General features: G+C 30.4%; 6 protein-coding genes across 6 annotated transcripts; 3 read left to right on the forward strand and 3 right to left on the reverse strand.

Annotated features, from left to right (window-relative positions):
- The first annotated feature begins 2,694 nt into the window (after window positions 1-2,694).
- Window positions 2,695-3,494, forward strand: ASCRUDRAFT_75288 (uncharacterized protein). Its single transcript, XM_020193006.1, has one exon. It carries the CDS (start codon window positions 2,756-2,758, stop codon window positions 3,446-3,448), a length of 693 nt encoding a protein of 230 aa, XP_020048374.1. The 5' UTR covers window positions 2,695-2,755; the 3' UTR covers window positions 3,449-3,494.
- Window positions 3,495-3,746: 252 nt separating this feature from the next.
- On the reverse strand, window positions 3,747-4,784 carry AHA1 (Aha1p; the record flags this gene model as incomplete). Its single annotated transcript, XM_020194488.1, has 1 exon — window positions 3,747-4,784. One exon carries the CDS (start codon window positions 4,782-4,784, stop codon window positions 3,747-3,749), a length of 1,038 nt encoding a protein of 345 aa, XP_020048375.1.
- Window positions 4,785-5,091: 307 nt separating this feature from the next.
- SOD2 (superoxide dismutase SOD2) lies at window positions 5,092-5,715 on the reverse strand (the record flags this gene model as incomplete). Its single annotated transcript, XM_020190413.1, has 1 exon — window positions 5,092-5,715. The coding sequence occupies one exon, from the start codon at window positions 5,713-5,715 to the stop codon at window positions 5,092-5,094; it is 624 nt and encodes a 207-aa protein (XP_020048376.1).
- A 663-nt stretch (window positions 5,716-6,378) lies between these two features.
- FMP40 (Fmp40p) lies at window positions 6,379-8,361 on the reverse strand (the record flags this gene model as incomplete). Its single annotated transcript, XM_020190422.1, has 1 exon — window positions 6,379-8,361. One exon carries the CDS (start codon window positions 8,359-8,361, stop codon window positions 6,379-6,381), a length of 1,983 nt encoding a protein of 660 aa, XP_020048377.1.
- Window positions 8,362-9,206: 845 nt separating this feature from the next.
- Window positions 9,207-10,238, forward strand: ASCRUDRAFT_69759 (uncharacterized protein; the record flags this gene model as incomplete). Its single annotated transcript, XM_020191708.1, has 3 exons — window positions 9,207-9,950; window positions 10,007-10,140; window positions 10,169-10,238. The coding sequence occupies 3 exons, from the start codon at window positions 9,207-9,209 to the stop codon at window positions 10,236-10,238; spliced, it is 948 nt and encodes a 315-aa protein (XP_020048378.1).
- A 1,704-nt stretch (window positions 10,239-11,942) lies between these two features.
- Window positions 11,943-15,974, forward strand: PKH3 (protein kinase PKH3; the record flags this gene model as incomplete). Its single annotated transcript, XM_020189401.1, has 3 exons — window positions 11,943-13,164; window positions 15,064-15,495; window positions 15,532-15,974. Coding segments are annotated over 3 exons (2,097 nt in total), but the record flags the coding sequence as incomplete, so codon positions are not given.
- Window positions 15,975-17,761: the final 1,787 nt, after the last annotated feature.

Here is a 17,761-nt window from a genome sequence, read left to right on the forward strand (position 1 = left end):
TAATAATAATAATAATAACCAAATTGAAATTGAAGTTGAAAACTTAAATGAGACTCAAAAACAAATACCCGATTCCATCTTGGAAAACATTCTCGATAATATCCTAGAAAATATCCCCAACATGATCAAAAAAAATATCAAAAATAAAATCAAAAATGACATACCAAAAAATAACTTCAACATCAAAAACATTAAAAACATCAATAAAAACTTAAATTTAAATAAAAATATCTTTAAAAATAAATCCTCAAAACCTCTACATTTAAACCCTGCTCTATCAATCTCTCCCTCAAAAAACCAATTAATCAAAGATTATCTCAACAATAAAACAACAACTTCAACTCTTCTATCCTTATACTCAAATCCAATAGTCAATAATCAAAACATCAATATCAAGACTATTTCTACCAATTCCGCTTCTAACACTTCTTCCACCATTAACAATACCAGTAATCATAATCATGATCATAATCATAATCATAATAATAATAATAATAATAATAATAATAATAAATTATCAACTGGGAAAAGAAAATACCACAATAAATCAAGAACTGGCTGCAATACTTGTAAAAAAAGAAGAGTTAAATGCGATGAAAATAAACCAATTTGTCAAAAATGTCTTCATATGGGAATTGATTGCACTTATAGCGCTCTTTCTTTAGGCTTACTTCATACAACTGGCGATAAAAAACTAGATAAAATAATCAATAACCATGGAATTAATTTATCTTTACTAGAAGTAGATGTTGCAAATAGCCTTATTCAAAGTAGCATCATTAATAATACCATTAAAACTAATGAAAAAAATATTAATCCCAACCCCAACCCCAACCCCAATCCCAATCCTAATAACAATAAAAATAAAAATAACAACGATTATACAAATGAACTTTCTATTGATAACTCTTCGTCAGATTTAAACCAATTTATTAAAAAAAGCTTTGAAAATATCATAAATCTTAACGACATAAATATCAACCTTGAAAATAAAAAATTAAAAAAATCAATTAAAAAGAAAGATATTCTGACTAATAAAACTAATAAAATTATTAAGATTAAACCCAGCTATAAATCGAAAACACCAAATAAAATTCAATTTAAAAACAATAATAATAAAACTAAATTCCTTCAACCTGAAAATGATAATGATATCGATATTGATATTGAAATCAACTCACAAAATCAAATCGGTAATAAAAATAAAGAAAATATTGAAGACTTGCATTCAACCTATGATCACTTATTAACATTAAACCAACAATTTGCTAATTTAGATAAAAAAAAAACATTCATATTGAATGATAATAACGAAATCAATAAGAGAAAAAAAAAATCCGATACAATCAATAAAACCTCTAAAAAATTGGATGATGAGAATTATAATGACATTGATTCTTCATTTTTAGAAGCAATCCAGTTATCCGATTTTGACTCTCTATCTGATCAATTATCTCTAGCATCTTCACCAACTACTAACATTAATTTAAATCAAAATAATAATGACCAAAATGATAATAATAATAATGATAATAATAATAATAATAATAATAATAACTACAATTTAAAAAACAACATCTCTGATAATCAGTTTTTGTTGACAAATCCTTTGGGGATAAACTTGGACTTTAAATTAGATTCTTCTTTAAACGAAGTTCACTCTCCATTTTCTTTTTCACCACAAAATTCGAATTCAATCAGTCATACGAACAATGCCGATAATCTGAACCACCCAACAGATTTTGCTTTTGATTTTGATAACTTTTCATCAGGCTCTTCTGTTTCTTCACCATCTTCGAATTCCATTGAGTTTCTGATAAAAAATTCAAATTCCTCAACTATTACTTTTGACTCCTCCTCAACTTCTTTGTTATCTCTGACAAGCTATAATTATTCAGACTCAAGCTCTTTAAATCTCTATAAAGATAGCTTAGATAATCAATTTATTGATGCTTTTATTTCTATGGATTCTTTACCGGCATTATTGCCCAAAATCAATGATAATATTCACAGTGATAATAACAATAATACCTTTAATAACAGTAATAACGAAAATTCCTCGAATAATAATCTCAATAAAAAACATGCTAATAACGACAGTGGTTATCAATTTTCAAATGACCAAGTTAAGGATTATGACATTGCTTCACTTTTGAATTCCTATAGCGAGAGTTTAAATACCTTACTAATAAATAATAACAGTCCTTACTCTAGTGGCTCAAAATCTTCTAATATTTCATCTTCTAACAAACCTTTAAATTTTTTGGATTTAAAGCTAATCTACCATTTCACAACAAAGGTTTCTTCAACCATTATTGATTCTGGAATCTTTAATAATTATTTACTCAATGACTATATTCTTTCAAATTTATCATTCAAACATACTTATCTATTATACATTATACTATCCTTTTCTGCTACACATTTTCTCAAATTTGAAACAGATTTAACTGATTCAATTAAAGTAGACAAATTAAAAAGCTATATAATTAATAATTTAAACAAATCAATTAGTTTAATTCAAAAGAATCTAGATAAAATAAAGTGCAAACTTCAAGATAATGAAAAAAATATTGAAAATATTGATTCATTAATTGCTTATGCTTTTATTTTAATTTTAACATCTATTTCTAATCTTGAATTATTATCAAAATCTAATTATAATTGGATTTATTTCATTAGAACGGCAATGAATATATTAAAAAAAATCCTACCATTAATTGATAAAAAATCGAAATTTTTCAACATAATTTTAATGAATAATTGTGATAATGATAAATTATATGATTTAGATAATCACCTGAAAGTTGGAACTAGTAATAAGCATGAACAACTCTATTCAAACTTGAAATGTTTTGACGATTTAATTTTGAATCTATTTCCAATTGAGTTTTCATCTCCATATTACAATACGGTAAAAATTTTGAATAATTTGAGTGTTTTAATCAAAAATCATCAACGACATTTAGTCGAAAATAGTAACAAACATGAAGAGAATTCCAATTTAATTTTGAAGATTTTTTTGTTTCCTATTTTAGTTGACAAGATTTTCCATTCATTATTGATAACTGGAGATTCAAGTGCTGTTATGATCATGAGAATTTATTTTAATTATCTAACAGGATTTGTTATGAATGAATTTTTTCTCAATCTTAATACTAATAGCCAAGTCAATAATATTTTTTCTAATAATGACAAAGATAAAATAAATGGTAATAAAAATTCCAGTGAAATGAGTAAAAATTGGTTTTTAGTTGAATTTGGAAAGTTTTTACCACGGCTTGATGATAAAAATGAACTAGGGTCTAATAGTGATAACAAAGGAATGCAAATGATGTTTGAATTTTTAGGAGATGATTTACCAAGTTTAACAAGACTTAATTTTTCTTCTCATGGAAATACTGATAAAGATCTAATATTAGATCAAAACGATATTTTTTATTTTTAATAATTAAGGATGATGAATCTTATTGAAATAATGGCTAAACGGTTTTTTTTTTTTTTTTTTTTCTTTCTTTCTTTCTTTCTTTCTTTTTTACTTTTGATTTTTTAATATTTTTATTTTTTTTTATGATAAATTTTTCTCTCGCTGCTTAATGGTCAAATTTTTTTCGTTTTATATACATAAATTTTTTTAACTTTTATATAAATTGCTAGTTGTTTATTGAAGTGTTGCTTTTATATATTCTATTAAGGGGTTTATATGTAATAAATAAAGATATATTGATATTTTTAATTGTGTAATTTTATAGGACTAAACCAAAACCAAAGGTCAATTTAATTGATCTGATGTAATAGTTGTTGAAATTATTTTCAGTTTTATCTTCTTCACCAATTGGAATTCCGGTGAAATCAGCTATTAATTTTGTGTCTGAGTCACTTTGATAGAAACTTATGTTTAAATTGGCAAAATGATTTTGTTTCCAATCATTTAGTCTCCAAGTCATTTGAATTTTTTCATTTGGAATTAATTTTAGTAATTTTCCTTGAATGTTATTATTGAATAAAGAATAATCTGAGTTTTCAATTGGTTCAATTATTGGTAAAGATCTGGACCAGGCTGCTACTCTTTGTTTATCCAAGAGAGTTAGGTATAATTGTTCAGCAGTTGTATTGAAAGTTGATTCAATATGTAATGTTGAGGTGTTATATTTTGGGATGTTTGAGTTTGATGCAGGGTGAGAAGGAGAAGAGGAAGAAGATTTTTTTGAAGAATTTGAGGTGAATTTTGTTGTTGAGTCATTGATTTTTGATTTTGTGGAATTTGAAGATGTTGAGATGCTATTTTTTTGATTGGATGAGGTTAAATTTGATTGAACTTGATCTAAAGGAATTTGGATATCGTTTGAGTTTTGAGAGATCAAATCATTGTTGAAATTGGATAAGATCTTTCTTAATAAGGGAACTAGGTTTGATTTGATGAAGGGCTTAATACTAATGTTTGTATTATTTTCATTGAAGATCGAAGATATAAATTGGAATTCATCAAAGGATGTGTCATAGGCTAGTTCTGGGACAGTTATAGTTCCATTAATTTGAGTGTTATCAGATAGGGATGTTGCGTTAAATTCTAGGATTAGTTTCAAATCAAATAGAGAGATGATTTTGCCTTTTCTTTGGCAAACTTCAACATCACCTTCAATTGAGTTGATTTTGGTGATTTTTAAATTGTAGGAATCATTTGATGCAGACAAATCCAATAATTTTTGGTTTAAATAAGATTTTGCCCAATCTTTGCAGTTTTTATCGACCCAATGCCAATTGTTAGGATTATTCACGACCATTTTGATATTAAGAAGATGAGCAGTGGGGTTGCTTATTTCGAAATAGTTGGTGATTGATTCTAAAGCAGTTTTTATATTGATACGAAGAGAAAAAAGGCAAAGATGAGAGAAAGTTCTAGAACAAATAAAAAAGCAAAAAAAAACAAACGCAAACGCCGGGAACGAGAGTCGAACACGGGTTGAAAGTGCGGGGAATGGATTACTAATATGTATTAGATAGAGCATAGAGAATATAAATCATAAGATAATGAGGTAGGATAAAGAGAAGAGAAAATATATATCAAAGTATATATTAAATATTGACAGTTTATTGAGCGTAACGTTTTGCAGCTTCGTTCCAGTTGATGACGTTCCAAATTGCTTTGAAGTAGTCGACTTTTTGATTTCGGTATTGCAAGTAATAGGCATGTTCCCAAGCATCAATTGCAACTAAAGGAGTTAAATTGTTCAAGACAGTGTCTTGGTTGTAAGTTTGGACAACGTCAATTGAATTGTTTTCCTTATTTTTAACGATAAAGGCCCAACCAGAACCTTGAATTCCAGCCAACTTGTTGTTGGTCACATTGATCAAGTTATCAAAAGAACCATAATTGGTGACAACTTGTTTGTAAAAATCAGAGTTTTGATCGAGATCATGATAGTTTCCACCCTTTTTGCTTGATGGAGATAAGTTTTTCCAAAAGAGACAATGGTTTGTGAAACCACCACCATGGAATTTGATGTTTTGTTGTAATTCGATGGTGGCCTTGACATCACCTTTGGCTTTGGCTTCAGCGTGTTGTTCAATTGCTTGGTTGTAGCCATTGACGTAAGTTTGATGGTGTTTTGTGTAGTGGATTTCGTTGATTTGGCCAGAGATATAAGGCTCTAAATCACCAAAGTCCCATTCCAAGTCAGGAAGAGTGACTTTGGTTCTGACCAAAGAAGGCATGGAGGTTTTGAAAACCTGAGATTTGAGAGCTCTGGTGGAAGTGGCTAAGAAGGACATTGTCAATGGAGGGCACAAGAAGAGAAAGCAGCACAGGAATTGAGTCAATTGAAGAAGAAAGACAGTAGCAGAAGCAAGTCGATATTTATATCCTGGTTCTTTGTGCGATTACCTCTCGAATCTCTGAGCTCCCATTTGCCCACGGCTGCCGACCGAACAGTGCCGGAGCAAAGCCGGTGTTGTCACGTGCCAACAAAGGCAGAAACAGCACAAGCAGCAGAAACAGCACAGGCAGCACAGGCTGAAGAGACAGCAATGATCGTGCTCGCTACAGCTGTGTTTGCATACTGGTCCCTCTGGACGTTGGCGCTGCCCTTTGTTGACGAGCTGTGGTTGGGACTGCTTTTCCCTCCCAAGGAGTGGGCTGTGAAGGTGCCTGTGTTGATGTTGGTGGTGGGCTCGGCAGCTGTGGGTGTGTTTGTGGGTGTGGTGTTCCTCCAGGCAGCAAGAGAAGCAGAGAATAGAGAGCAGTGAGAAACAGGGGCGGCACGATAGCGAGCCTCCCCCTCCAGTGCTTGTTCAGAGCAATTTCTGCGTCTTCAATCAAAATAACTTTATTTTCTTCAATAAAATGAATATATGCTATATATGTTTATCATAAAGAACTCAGCTTGAACAACTGCATTGCAATTGCAATTTGGAGTAGTCAATATTCCTTTCCTGATCCCAACACCATCTGTCTTCCAATTCTTTGAATCCATTTCCCCACTGATCTGTTCTAGAGTCTCTTCTACTGAACGGATTACAGCACATCAAACTAAACTTTTCCAACCATTCAAGAGATTCTCCCTCGCAATTATCTTCTTTGCATTTGCTGATCACCTCTTCGAAGATCCAATTTGAAGGCACAAAAGCTGGATTATACTTTTGACTAGCACGAAGCCTGTCCCCATCAATGCTATTCTCTAATTTTAGTCTCTCATAAAAGACTTTTAACCATTCAGAAATCAATTTAATAATCCCTTCTTTACTCATGTCTTTTGAATGTTCAAACCCATTGGGTAGTAATGATTTAGCTAGTTCGTTGAACTTATTCTCGCCATCATTATTATTTGAGAAAAAATTTAAATATGATAAATTGTAGAAAAAACGATTATAATTCAATTCAGTCTTTAAAAGCATTGTCAACATTGGCGAAATCACTTTTTTCTCATCTTCTTCCATTGCTTTCAATAACCCTAATCTATCTCTAAATGCTTGAGTATACGTTTCCATAAAGCAATCTTGGTACTCTTCTTCACATATATTGATAACCTTGCTCGCTCTTTTGATAATATTCAAGTGTTTCTCTTCGTTAAAATCAATTTTTTCCTCAATTTTATCCACAAATTCTTGGCTTATCACCATCTCTCTATCAAATCCAATTAGATCAATTAAATCTTCTCCCAATTTAGTTAAATTCCACCAAATAGTAGATGGTGTCTCATTATACCCATACCTTAAATTAACATCATCATGGTTTGGTGAAAAATCAGGATTAAATTTATCCATCATAGCAAATGGTCCAAAATCCATCGCCAATCCAAGAATTGATGTATTATCCGTATTCAATACTCCATTAAGATAACCATAAACTTGTGATAGTGCCGTAGTCTTTGCATTTCTCTTAACAATCTCTAAATACATTTCATCATATTTACTAACATCCTTTATCTTTATCGAATATTTATCCAAATATTCCTTATTAAAATTCGACTTACTCTCCTTTTCTCCATCAACTAAATAAGGAAAATGATTTTCAATTATAAAATTCGATAAATTTAAAAGGCCCTTGCGATCACTTCGCCAGTTTAATAAATCAAAATTCCCAACTCTTAACCAAGATTCTGCAAATCTAGTTACAACCGCACATTTTTCTGCTCCAATTCTTTGAGCATATGTCTTGGGTAAATATGTTAACGATAATGCTCTGGTAGATGGAATCCCAATAGCATTCAAGTACTCAGATATGAAAAATTCTCGAATACTTGATCTTAAAACTGCTTTACCATCCGCAAACCTAGAAAATGGAGTTTTCCCACTGCCTTTCAATTGAAGAATATAATCATTTTTGCCGTTATTTAAGTCAAACAAATTAACAACTCTTCCATCTCCTAATTGACCTGCAAAAGTACCAAATTGATAACCAGCATAGTTTAATGAATATGGGAAATTTTCATTGCTATTTGTTTTTGAATCAGAATGTTTAAAAAAAACTTTCTGCCCCGATACAATTTCTTTAAAAAATGTATTTTCATCTTTATTTAGTTCGTAATCTAAATTTAAATTCAAGTCGTTTAAAGCATTTTTAGAAGAGATTAGGTATTTATAATCTTTTCTAACTTCTGGCAATGAATAGCTAAAACAGCCGGCAAGGTTTCTTGGACGATGTAAAAATAATTCATTATTAAAATTGGTATTAATTGAATCGCTATTGATCGTTGGATTGGGTACTTTTGAACCGAAATTATTTAATTTTAACTCTTCAGGAATTAAATGAAAAGGCGGAGATGGCACAAAGAAATCATGGTCAAAGGTAAGACTGTTGATTATCTTTGACGATTTAATTCTATCAAGAAGTGGAATGTATTTGTTAATTGTCTTTTCCATTTTAATTTAATTATTGAATAGCAAAGAAAGAATATCAAGAATCAGTAGCACAAACAAAAGAGCTGAAGAAGAGAGATGAGATTGGCTCGGAGTTTTGCGTGCATTGCATCCGTTAGGGTGGTTTAAAACTAGTTTGGAATCCGATGAGGTGGATTCAATGCAATTTGTCTTTCTTATTGGCTGATTCAGAAGGCCTTTAGATCTTTATTCTATTCCTTGTTTACAGAGATTTAATGGTTTTTCTAATTTTTATAGTGATTATTTTGCTTGGTTACTCAAGGATGAAAATGATTGGGATCAGAGTCTGATGGGTGGTGTTTGTGATTGAAGGTGAGCTTTAAAACAAAGAAAACAAGGAGAGTAGATTGAACTATTAATGTGATTAAATGTGATTTTAGATTGTATAGTGAATGAAAGAAAATATGAAGAGTTTTATAATTTGAAGAGTTTTATAATTTGACACATTTGATGTTGATGCATGGATGCGTAAGTATATTGCCAATTGCATGGATATGCATGCTGTGTTTAAAGAAACTGTTTTAAGAAAAGCGATTACGATTGGATTATTATTTTTGTTCTTTGGATAAGAATGTATTTAATTGTAGATTTTAGATTTCAAATTTCAAATTTCAAATTTCAAAGTAGTATATGTGTATGTATGTATTTCTTTATTTGAGACAATTGTAGAAATAGTTTAACACAATGATGAGTTTTAGAAAGTAGGATAAGGAAATTGTTGATATAGTATATAATCTAAAGAAATTAATATGTCCAAGTATCTAAGTGCTTATGATTAATTTATTTTGATCTATTTTAATTTAGAGTTGTTTATGAAATTGAATATAATGACTATTTATTATAATTTTGACTTTAGTCAATCGGAAACTACTAATAGTGATAAGAAATCCATTTATAGATTTGAAAATGAACCACTAAAACAATTGAATAAAATTGAATGTATAGATCATACAAATGAAGAGATCAAGAGGACTAATAAGACAATTAATGGTATTAATGAAAGAATAATTAAAAGTGTTTGGAAGTCGGCTAAAATTTGTTATTATAATAATTGTAATGGATGCAATCTGATTTGTGCACAGAAGCATTATAGTATATTGCACAATAAGTTGTTGTCATGTCCGATGAATGAAAGAGTTATCAAAAATTATCAAAAATTGTTGAGATTAATCTGTGATTTATCAATAAGAGAGAACAATAAACGAGATAAACAAAATAATCAGGATAATCAGGATAGAAAAGATGAACAGGATGAAAAAGATAGAAGAGATGGAAAAGATAGAAAAGATGGAAAAGATGGAAAAGATGAAAAAGATAAAAATGATGAAAATGAGAGAAGATATGGAAGAGACAAAGAAAATTGGAATGATTATTACTCTAAAGCCAAAAAACGAAATTACTTGTATCGAACACAGTTATGTAGATCAGTGATTGAAAATAGCAAATGCAAGTATGGAGTTAACTGCAATTATGCCCATAGTGAAAAAGAGCTCTGTCCTAAAAAGATTTTTCCATCTCGGTATTTAACAAAGTCGTGTATCTATAGAGAAAGAAAGAAGTGTCCCTATTCAGTATGTTTTTATATTCACAATATGTGATGGTTAGTTTAATATTACATTTTTTTCAGCACATTATCGACAATATGAACGACATCAGTAGGAAAAATGAACAAAAGCACGATTGCATCAGACTTGCGTTAGCCTTCCATCAAGAGGGTAACACACAAACAAACAAAACTGCCAAAAAAGAACATGCGATGCTGTGTGTGCATATGCAGGAATTTTGTTAGGCTTTTGCCTGAACTAATTTTGATTTGGGTTTTAAGGATTGATCAAAACAGACGTCGGAAGGATAGCTGAGCTGGTAAGAGGTAATTGGGATATGTGATTGTGAATAGAGGTGAAAACGGACATGAAACTCAGTTGTTGATAGGTCTGATCCAGTTTTTCGTGATCAGGCGTATGAAAACCAGTTGATGGAATTGAGATGATTTTGAATTGGTGAAGGAGGGCTGAAGAATGTAGAAGCTGTAGACAAACTCAAAATGCCGGAAGAATTAACAGAACAGGACTAGAGATTGAACACTACTGTCATGTTTTCTGAATATGGACCAGTTGAGTAATAAGTAAGTTATTTGAGATCAATAAACCAATTTCAAGTATTTGACAAAGATTTGAGGAATGTTACAAAAAATGAAAAATGAGAAAATTTAAAAACCAAGCCAAATTTGCAATTACAAATAAAAGGATGGTGGAAATGATGGTCTAATGAGCAGGAATGGAAATATTGACTTTGGCAATGAATAGGCTGTCGAGATGGGTGCAAAAAGCAAAACCGGTGCATACTGTGTAGTTCTGCGCCTGCTTGAATGTCTTCAAAGCCAGCAGAAGCAGCAGGAGCAGCAGGCGCACCACCACAGAGGCTTCTAAAAGCCGTGCCCGTCCCTAAGCCGATCGGGAGAGACTGCTTGCGTGATAGTAGCTGTGTGAGTAGCCCCTGCAAAAACGTAACAGCGTGCAGCAGAGGAAGCAGAGGAGGAACGCGCAGCAAAAGCAGCAGAGGCACGAACCAGTGCTCAGGGACTGCCCACTTACCCACTGTCCCTTGCTGTTTCTTGCGTTGGAGCGCGTTGCCTTGAGTTTCCAGCTGCCTGTGCTTCTTCTGCTTCTTCTGCTTCCTCTGCTTCTTCTCCCTGGGGTGAAAGAGCTTCTCTTTTTCAGCAACTCCAGGAAAAGAGCCCGAAGCAGTTTCTTGAGCCCTTTTTCATCTTCTTGCATCTCCATCTGCTTGCTCTTCTCACACTGGTTTGTTTATCTCTGTTTATAATCTCCAGTCCACAATCCATAATCTGAACTCATTTGTCTATCCATAAATATTGATTTGATCAACTGGTTCTCCAATTTCATAACTTCATACTTTTATATTTTCATATTTTCTATTTTCCTACTTTCTTGAGTTCTTGAGTTCTTGAGCTTAAGTTCCTACTTATCTCACTGTCCTAATATCTTGCCTATTTTTGTTCCCATTATCCTATTAAACAAATAATTTATACCATATCCACAATCATTACCAGATCCACCAATTTTACCTCACTAATATCAATACTCATTTCTGTATATCCAGATTTCTTATATTCACTTTTCTCCAACCTTCATATTATATCATATCCTACAATTCTACAATTCTACACTCCATAACTCATAATTCCTATCCTACAATCGACATCTCACAATTCAAATTTTCTTATCTCAACTTCAATACCCAAAAACGTGAATTTTATAACTCCTGATCCCTCGTTCTATTCCAAAGTCATAATTTCTCTTTAATTCTAACTAATTTAAATAATAATAATAATAGTAATAATATAAGTATTCATAATTTTTCTCCCTTTTTTTTCTCTTTTTTTTTCTTTCTTTTTCTTGATTCATTCCTTTATTCCTTCTGTTTTTTCCTTCTTTGATTAAGAATTCCATTTCAATTACAATAAACAAGCAAAAGAAGAAACAAAAGAAGAAACAAAAAAGATGTCAAACAACAACAGCAATAACAACCAATTCCCTATCAAAAAGTCTGTTAAAGACTTTCAATTCAGTGGTTCTATTGGTCAAGGCTCGTATTCCACTGTCTATAAAGCCATAGACATCCACACAAAAAAACTATATGCCATCAAAATCCTATCAAAGAATCACATTGTCAATGAAAAGAAAATTAAATACGTTGATATAGAAAAGAAAACCCTAAACAAACTAGGCAAACACCCAGGTATCGTCACTCTACACTTTGCCTTTCATGATGAGTCCTTTCTATACTTTGTGCTAGATTTTGCTGAGTTTGGTGAGCTTCTCTCCCTCATAAGAAAACTAGGATCTCTTAACGAATTTGCCATAAAATACTACCTTGTCCAGCTAATCGACGTCATAAAATACATGCATTCAAAGGGCATAATCCACAGAGATTTAAAACCCGAAAACATTCTTCTCAACCACGACATGAAATTAATGCTTACTGATTTTGGCGCTGCTAAAATCTTGGATAAAAATTCAATCAAAAATTCTGATTACTCAACGAACCAAAATACCATCAATACCTCAACCAACATCAACAACATCAACAACATCGAAAGGAGAGCTTCCTTTGTTGGAACTGCTGAATATGTGTCGCCAGAACTACTACAATACAACCAATGTGGTTTTGAATCTGATATATGGGCAATTGGCTGCATCTTGTTCCAATTCATAACTGGTAATCCTCCCTTCAAAGCCCAAACTGAATTCCTAACATTTCAGAAAATTATCAACTTGGACTACACTTTTCCAAACTATTACATCCCAGATTACTTCAAAAACTTAATAGCAAACCTACTAACCCCAAATCCAAAACAAAGAATATCTCTATCAAACTTGAGAAAACACTACTTCTTCAATGACACCAACTGGAACGATTTCAATTCAATATGGAACAGAAATCCTCCCAAACTAGAACCCTATAACCCAAGACTATACACTCTATATCACAATCTCAATGTCGTCTCTAATTATAAAAATAATAACTTCAACATCAACAACAACAACAACTCGGCCTTTATCAATAAACCTCTAAAAATGCCAACCTTAGATATAACCCAAATTCCTTCAAAATCTATTCAAAATTCAGTTCGAATCGTTAAAAGAAAACCTTTAAACAACAATAAATCAACTTTAGACATTATCAACAACACATACCTACCAAACTCAAATTTCTTTATACCCTCACCTTCTCCAAATGTTACTTCATCAGCTCAGAAAAGTGCCCCCAACTCATCAAATCTATTACCAATACCCAACTCAAAAAAATCACCAATTTCTACACCACTACTAAACTCAAACCATTCTCCTACAAGAATTTCCCAAAAAAACTCCTATTCTTCAACCAATCTAAACATTAATAATCCTCAACTTAATCATAAGACTTCCATTAAAATTAATACTAATTTAAACAATGTAAACGACAAATCCAGCCCAATACTAATTAATCAAAACTCAATTTCTCCAATTTATAACTACCACACAAATGACATCACAAAAGATATACCTCACAATAATATGAAAAATAATATTAAAAATCCATTACAAACCACCCCACAAATGCAATCAATGCAATCAATGCAGTCAATGCCAAAAATTCATCATAAACAGCCTTCTTTCACTCAAGTTAATAATTTCCAAAACTACCCTCAAAATCCAATCCAATCCCAATCTCAGTCCCCAAATCAGTATCAATATCAATACCAACAACAGAATTATTATTCAAATCCAAATCCAAATCCAAATCAATCTCCAAACCATGGTCCACCTTTCTATCAAAATAGAAATCAATATCAACCTATAACCCAATTTCCTCTTCAAAATCAAAATCAAAATCAGAACCAAAATCAATATCAACAACAACAACAACAACAACAACAACAACAACAACAATTACAACCTCATAATTCGGTTCAAAACCCTATTCATAGAAAACAATCATCTTATGCTCACTTAAATGGTTATGATTTACAAAAACAAAACTCAAACATAAACTCTTCATATGAAGATAATCAATACCATTCCAATATTGAACCGATTAATATGTTTCAAGATAAATTTAATAACCATTTCAACAATTCTCTGTCACAAAAACCAATTTCTCGTCACCCTAGCCAAACTCAAATTTTTTCAAACCAAAATCATCAAAATCAGCCATTACAAGACTTTACTATTTCTAATAACAATCCTAATAATCAATTCCAATCAAACCAACCTGTAGCTCAAAAAAAATATCTACCTCGTTCCCTTTCCCAATCTCAATCAACTTCCCAGCTTAAACCCAAACATGATTACCATCCTCGTTCTCAATCTCAATCTCAGATCAAAGTTGATTCTCAAATAACAAATGATCCGGCTAATTACGCTCAAAATACAAAACCTTTATATCGTCAAAATACTGCTCCAAATTCATCAAACAAAAACTACAATACTGGTTATAATGAAAAAAATAAGACTGCCTTTACTTCGCTGCCTATTAATTTTCAGCATACTGCACCACAATTCATTTCAAATCAGTCTCAAGTTTATTCAAATACATTTCAAAAGTCTCCACTGATCCCGCAAATTAATCTGTCAAACGAAAAATATAATACCAATAACCAACCGTTGGTTCGTAAAACTCTGAATATTGGATTTCAGTCACAAAAGGAATCAGTTACCAATATCACTGATGGTCATAAAAAACCAAACGTTCCAACATATTTTTCCGCTGATTCTTCAAAATATCAAGTCTCAGGGTCCAGTCCTCCCAATAATCCTTCAGTTAATGGTTTGGATGGTACTTCAAAAAATTCTTTTGATAATAGCTTTGATTTTTCTCCTTCCAAAAGCCAAAAAAATTTGTCCGACAGTGGAAAAAGCTTTTCAAATCAAGAATTTCATCCTCATGCGTTTACAATGCAAGATAGGATGAATTATATCAATCAAAAAAGTTCAAATAATTCTTCGTTTATGATTTCTGATGAGACTTCAAACCAGGAGAAAAAAGTGCATCCTTATGCTTCTATTAGACAACAAGCCTTAAACCAAGAAATTAATTCAAACAATGTTAAAGAAAATAATGATTCTCAAAATTCAGATTCAGATTTTTTCTTTGAAAATAGAAGGGATCTGGAACTAGTTCTGAATTCTGATTTCAACTCTCTTAACTATAAAATGGCAAATTATAAGATCCTGGACAATAAAAATAGTGAGAAACCAAGAATTATTAATACAAAGATCTCATCTTCGATTGATCCTTTATTTCATAAAAAGGTTGTTCTGCCTCAACCTGGTTCAAATTTTGTTTTATCAACAAGGCCATCATTGCCAAATATCTCAAGCAAAAAAAATTCAACTCCATCTTCATCTAATGGCGATGGTACCAAGTCAATGAGCAGTATTGGTAATTTTAATAGATTTGTATACAATTATAATCAGTCTGTTATGGAGAGCAACAATCCTGATAATTTACCAAAAGAAATCACTTCTCTGCTTTCCAACGAAGAAAAAATTATCAAACTTGATATTATTATTGTTAGTGAGCTAACATATAAAGATATTGAAAAAGCTGGTGAACAGCTAATCAATAAAGATACATCTAGGATAGATTTAAATGACAATACGGTTAATCATATTATTGAAAAGAATATTTCAAAACTTAACAGTCGCTCAAACAGAAAGTTGTTGTTTATCACAACTTTTGGGAAATTATTTATTATAAATTTTACAGCTGAAAATAAATCTATTTCGACCCTGCAATCCTTTCTCAAATTTGACAATTTTCTTGAAATAAAGCTTACAAGTAGCAAAATTTCTATGTATGATTATGAATTTAATGAGAAAGATAACAGTGGGTATTTATTATTAGAGCTATTGGATTCAAAAAGATTGGTTTTCATTTCTCCATCACTCCCATCCTCAAAAGCAGATTCTCTTGGTGATATCAATTTTGTGATAAATAGAAAACTCACCTGGATCAATTGTCTCTTGAAAGCTAAGGAATTGTTAAAGCCAAGAAGAAAAAAAACCCTCAAGCAAAGATCCACATCTAAAACTCTCTCAAATGGTTTGGGTACTGATTCAAAGCCTGTTATTCCATCTAAAAAAGTTGAATCTTTTGGATCTTCCACTGTTATTTCACCAAGTGATCAAAACCAAAACAAGAAAAATAACAATAATTCTACATCTATTTCGTTAAAAGCAAAACCAGTTTCTCAACCAATTCGACCACAATATTCTACAAAAAGTAAAACAACCTCTTTTGATGCCAATGGAATAATCACACAATCATCCAAAATTGCCAGAAAAAATGAATCTGCAGCAGCAGCAGCAGCAGCAGCTGCTGCTGCTATTAATCGATAAAGACGTGCTCTTATATTTTTGTATTATACTAATCATATTAAAACTGTGTTCATAAATTATAACCAATTTCTCATTTTTGTTTTATTTTAAGTTTTATTTCTACTCATCATTACTTTTAATGGTTTCACTTTTATTTTTATTTTTTCTTCGTTATCCACAGTTTTCTCTACTTATCATTTCACATATGTTTTTTTGATTTTTTTCAATCACTTTTTTGTTTTTCAAATCTATTTTATTATTCTGCTTTATTATATTGATTGTTTTATTTGAAAAAACTTAAGATTTTTTATCGTTGAATGCATTCTAGAATCATCATTTTTTTTATAGTTGGATTTTTTTTAGTTATTTTTTATATCTTATCTTTTTTTTGTCCATTGTTTTTTTTGCAAACTTTATTTTTGGTTTTTTTTAATTTTTATAAGTAGTTTTCAGTGAAGTTCAATTTTTATTTAATTTTTATTCAAGTCACTTCAAACCTTGCAGAAAGAATAATTGAAAAAAAATGTGGATCCTTTAGTTAATTCAGTGTTTTAATTTTAAAGGTAAACGAATAAATACATATTCGATTGTTATTGGATCAGTAATATAGTATAATATAGTATAATATAATATAATGTCAATAGATTAATATTAGTATAAAGATACAAAAATCGTAAAACAATTGACATGGATGGAGTATGGACAAACATTGTAAGATGTATTTAAATTAATGTTATAAGTGATAAAAAACCCAAAAACCAATGAATAATTTGATATTAAAACTTGATATAGAAACTAGTGCTACAAGATTACTAGCAATACTATTAGAAGATAATAGACAAAAAATTATCAAATAAAATTCTTGTCAGTGAAAAATTAAACTGAAAAGAGACATTCAACCATAGAAATTAAATAAAAAGGAATAGGGTAAGATAAGGTAAAATAATAAAAGAAAAGATAAGATAAAATAGAATAAAATAAAATAAAATAAAATACAATATATGTATAATATATTAGCAATTTTTTTTAAAAAAAAGAAATCAATAACAAAATTTTTTAAAAAAAGTAAATTGAAAAAGAATTGATCAAAAAAAGCATGAAAACAATAATGAAAAACCAAAATAAAAAAACCATTAAATTTTTGGAAAGAAAAAAAGATAAATAATGAAGAAAATACAAAAAGATAAGTTGGCATATTTTTAACAATAAATATAAACTTAGATGGAAAAAGATTTATGACTAAGAGATTAATACACAAATTAATCAAACTTCCATTAAATCTAAACAAGCATCAAAAAAAAATGAAGTATTATTAATTTCAATTTCTTTCTTAGTCTAAATCTTTTAAAAAACTCACTTTTAATTGTTTAAGTAGTTATTTGTTCAGTATTTTTTGATTGAAATTAATTTAATACCTATTTATCTCATAATTCACAAGGATTTTTATTTCTAAGTTGTTTTTATTTTTATATTTATATTTCTATCTCTATTGCAAA

The sequence above is a fragment of the Ascoidea rubescens genome (genome assembly GCF_001661345.1).
Source record: "Ascoidea rubescens DSM 1968 unplaced genomic scaffold ASCRUscaffold_4, whole genome shotgun sequence".
Taxonomy (NCBI): domain Eukaryota; kingdom Fungi; phylum Ascomycota; class Saccharomycetes; order Ascoideales; family Ascoideaceae; genus Ascoidea; species Ascoidea rubescens.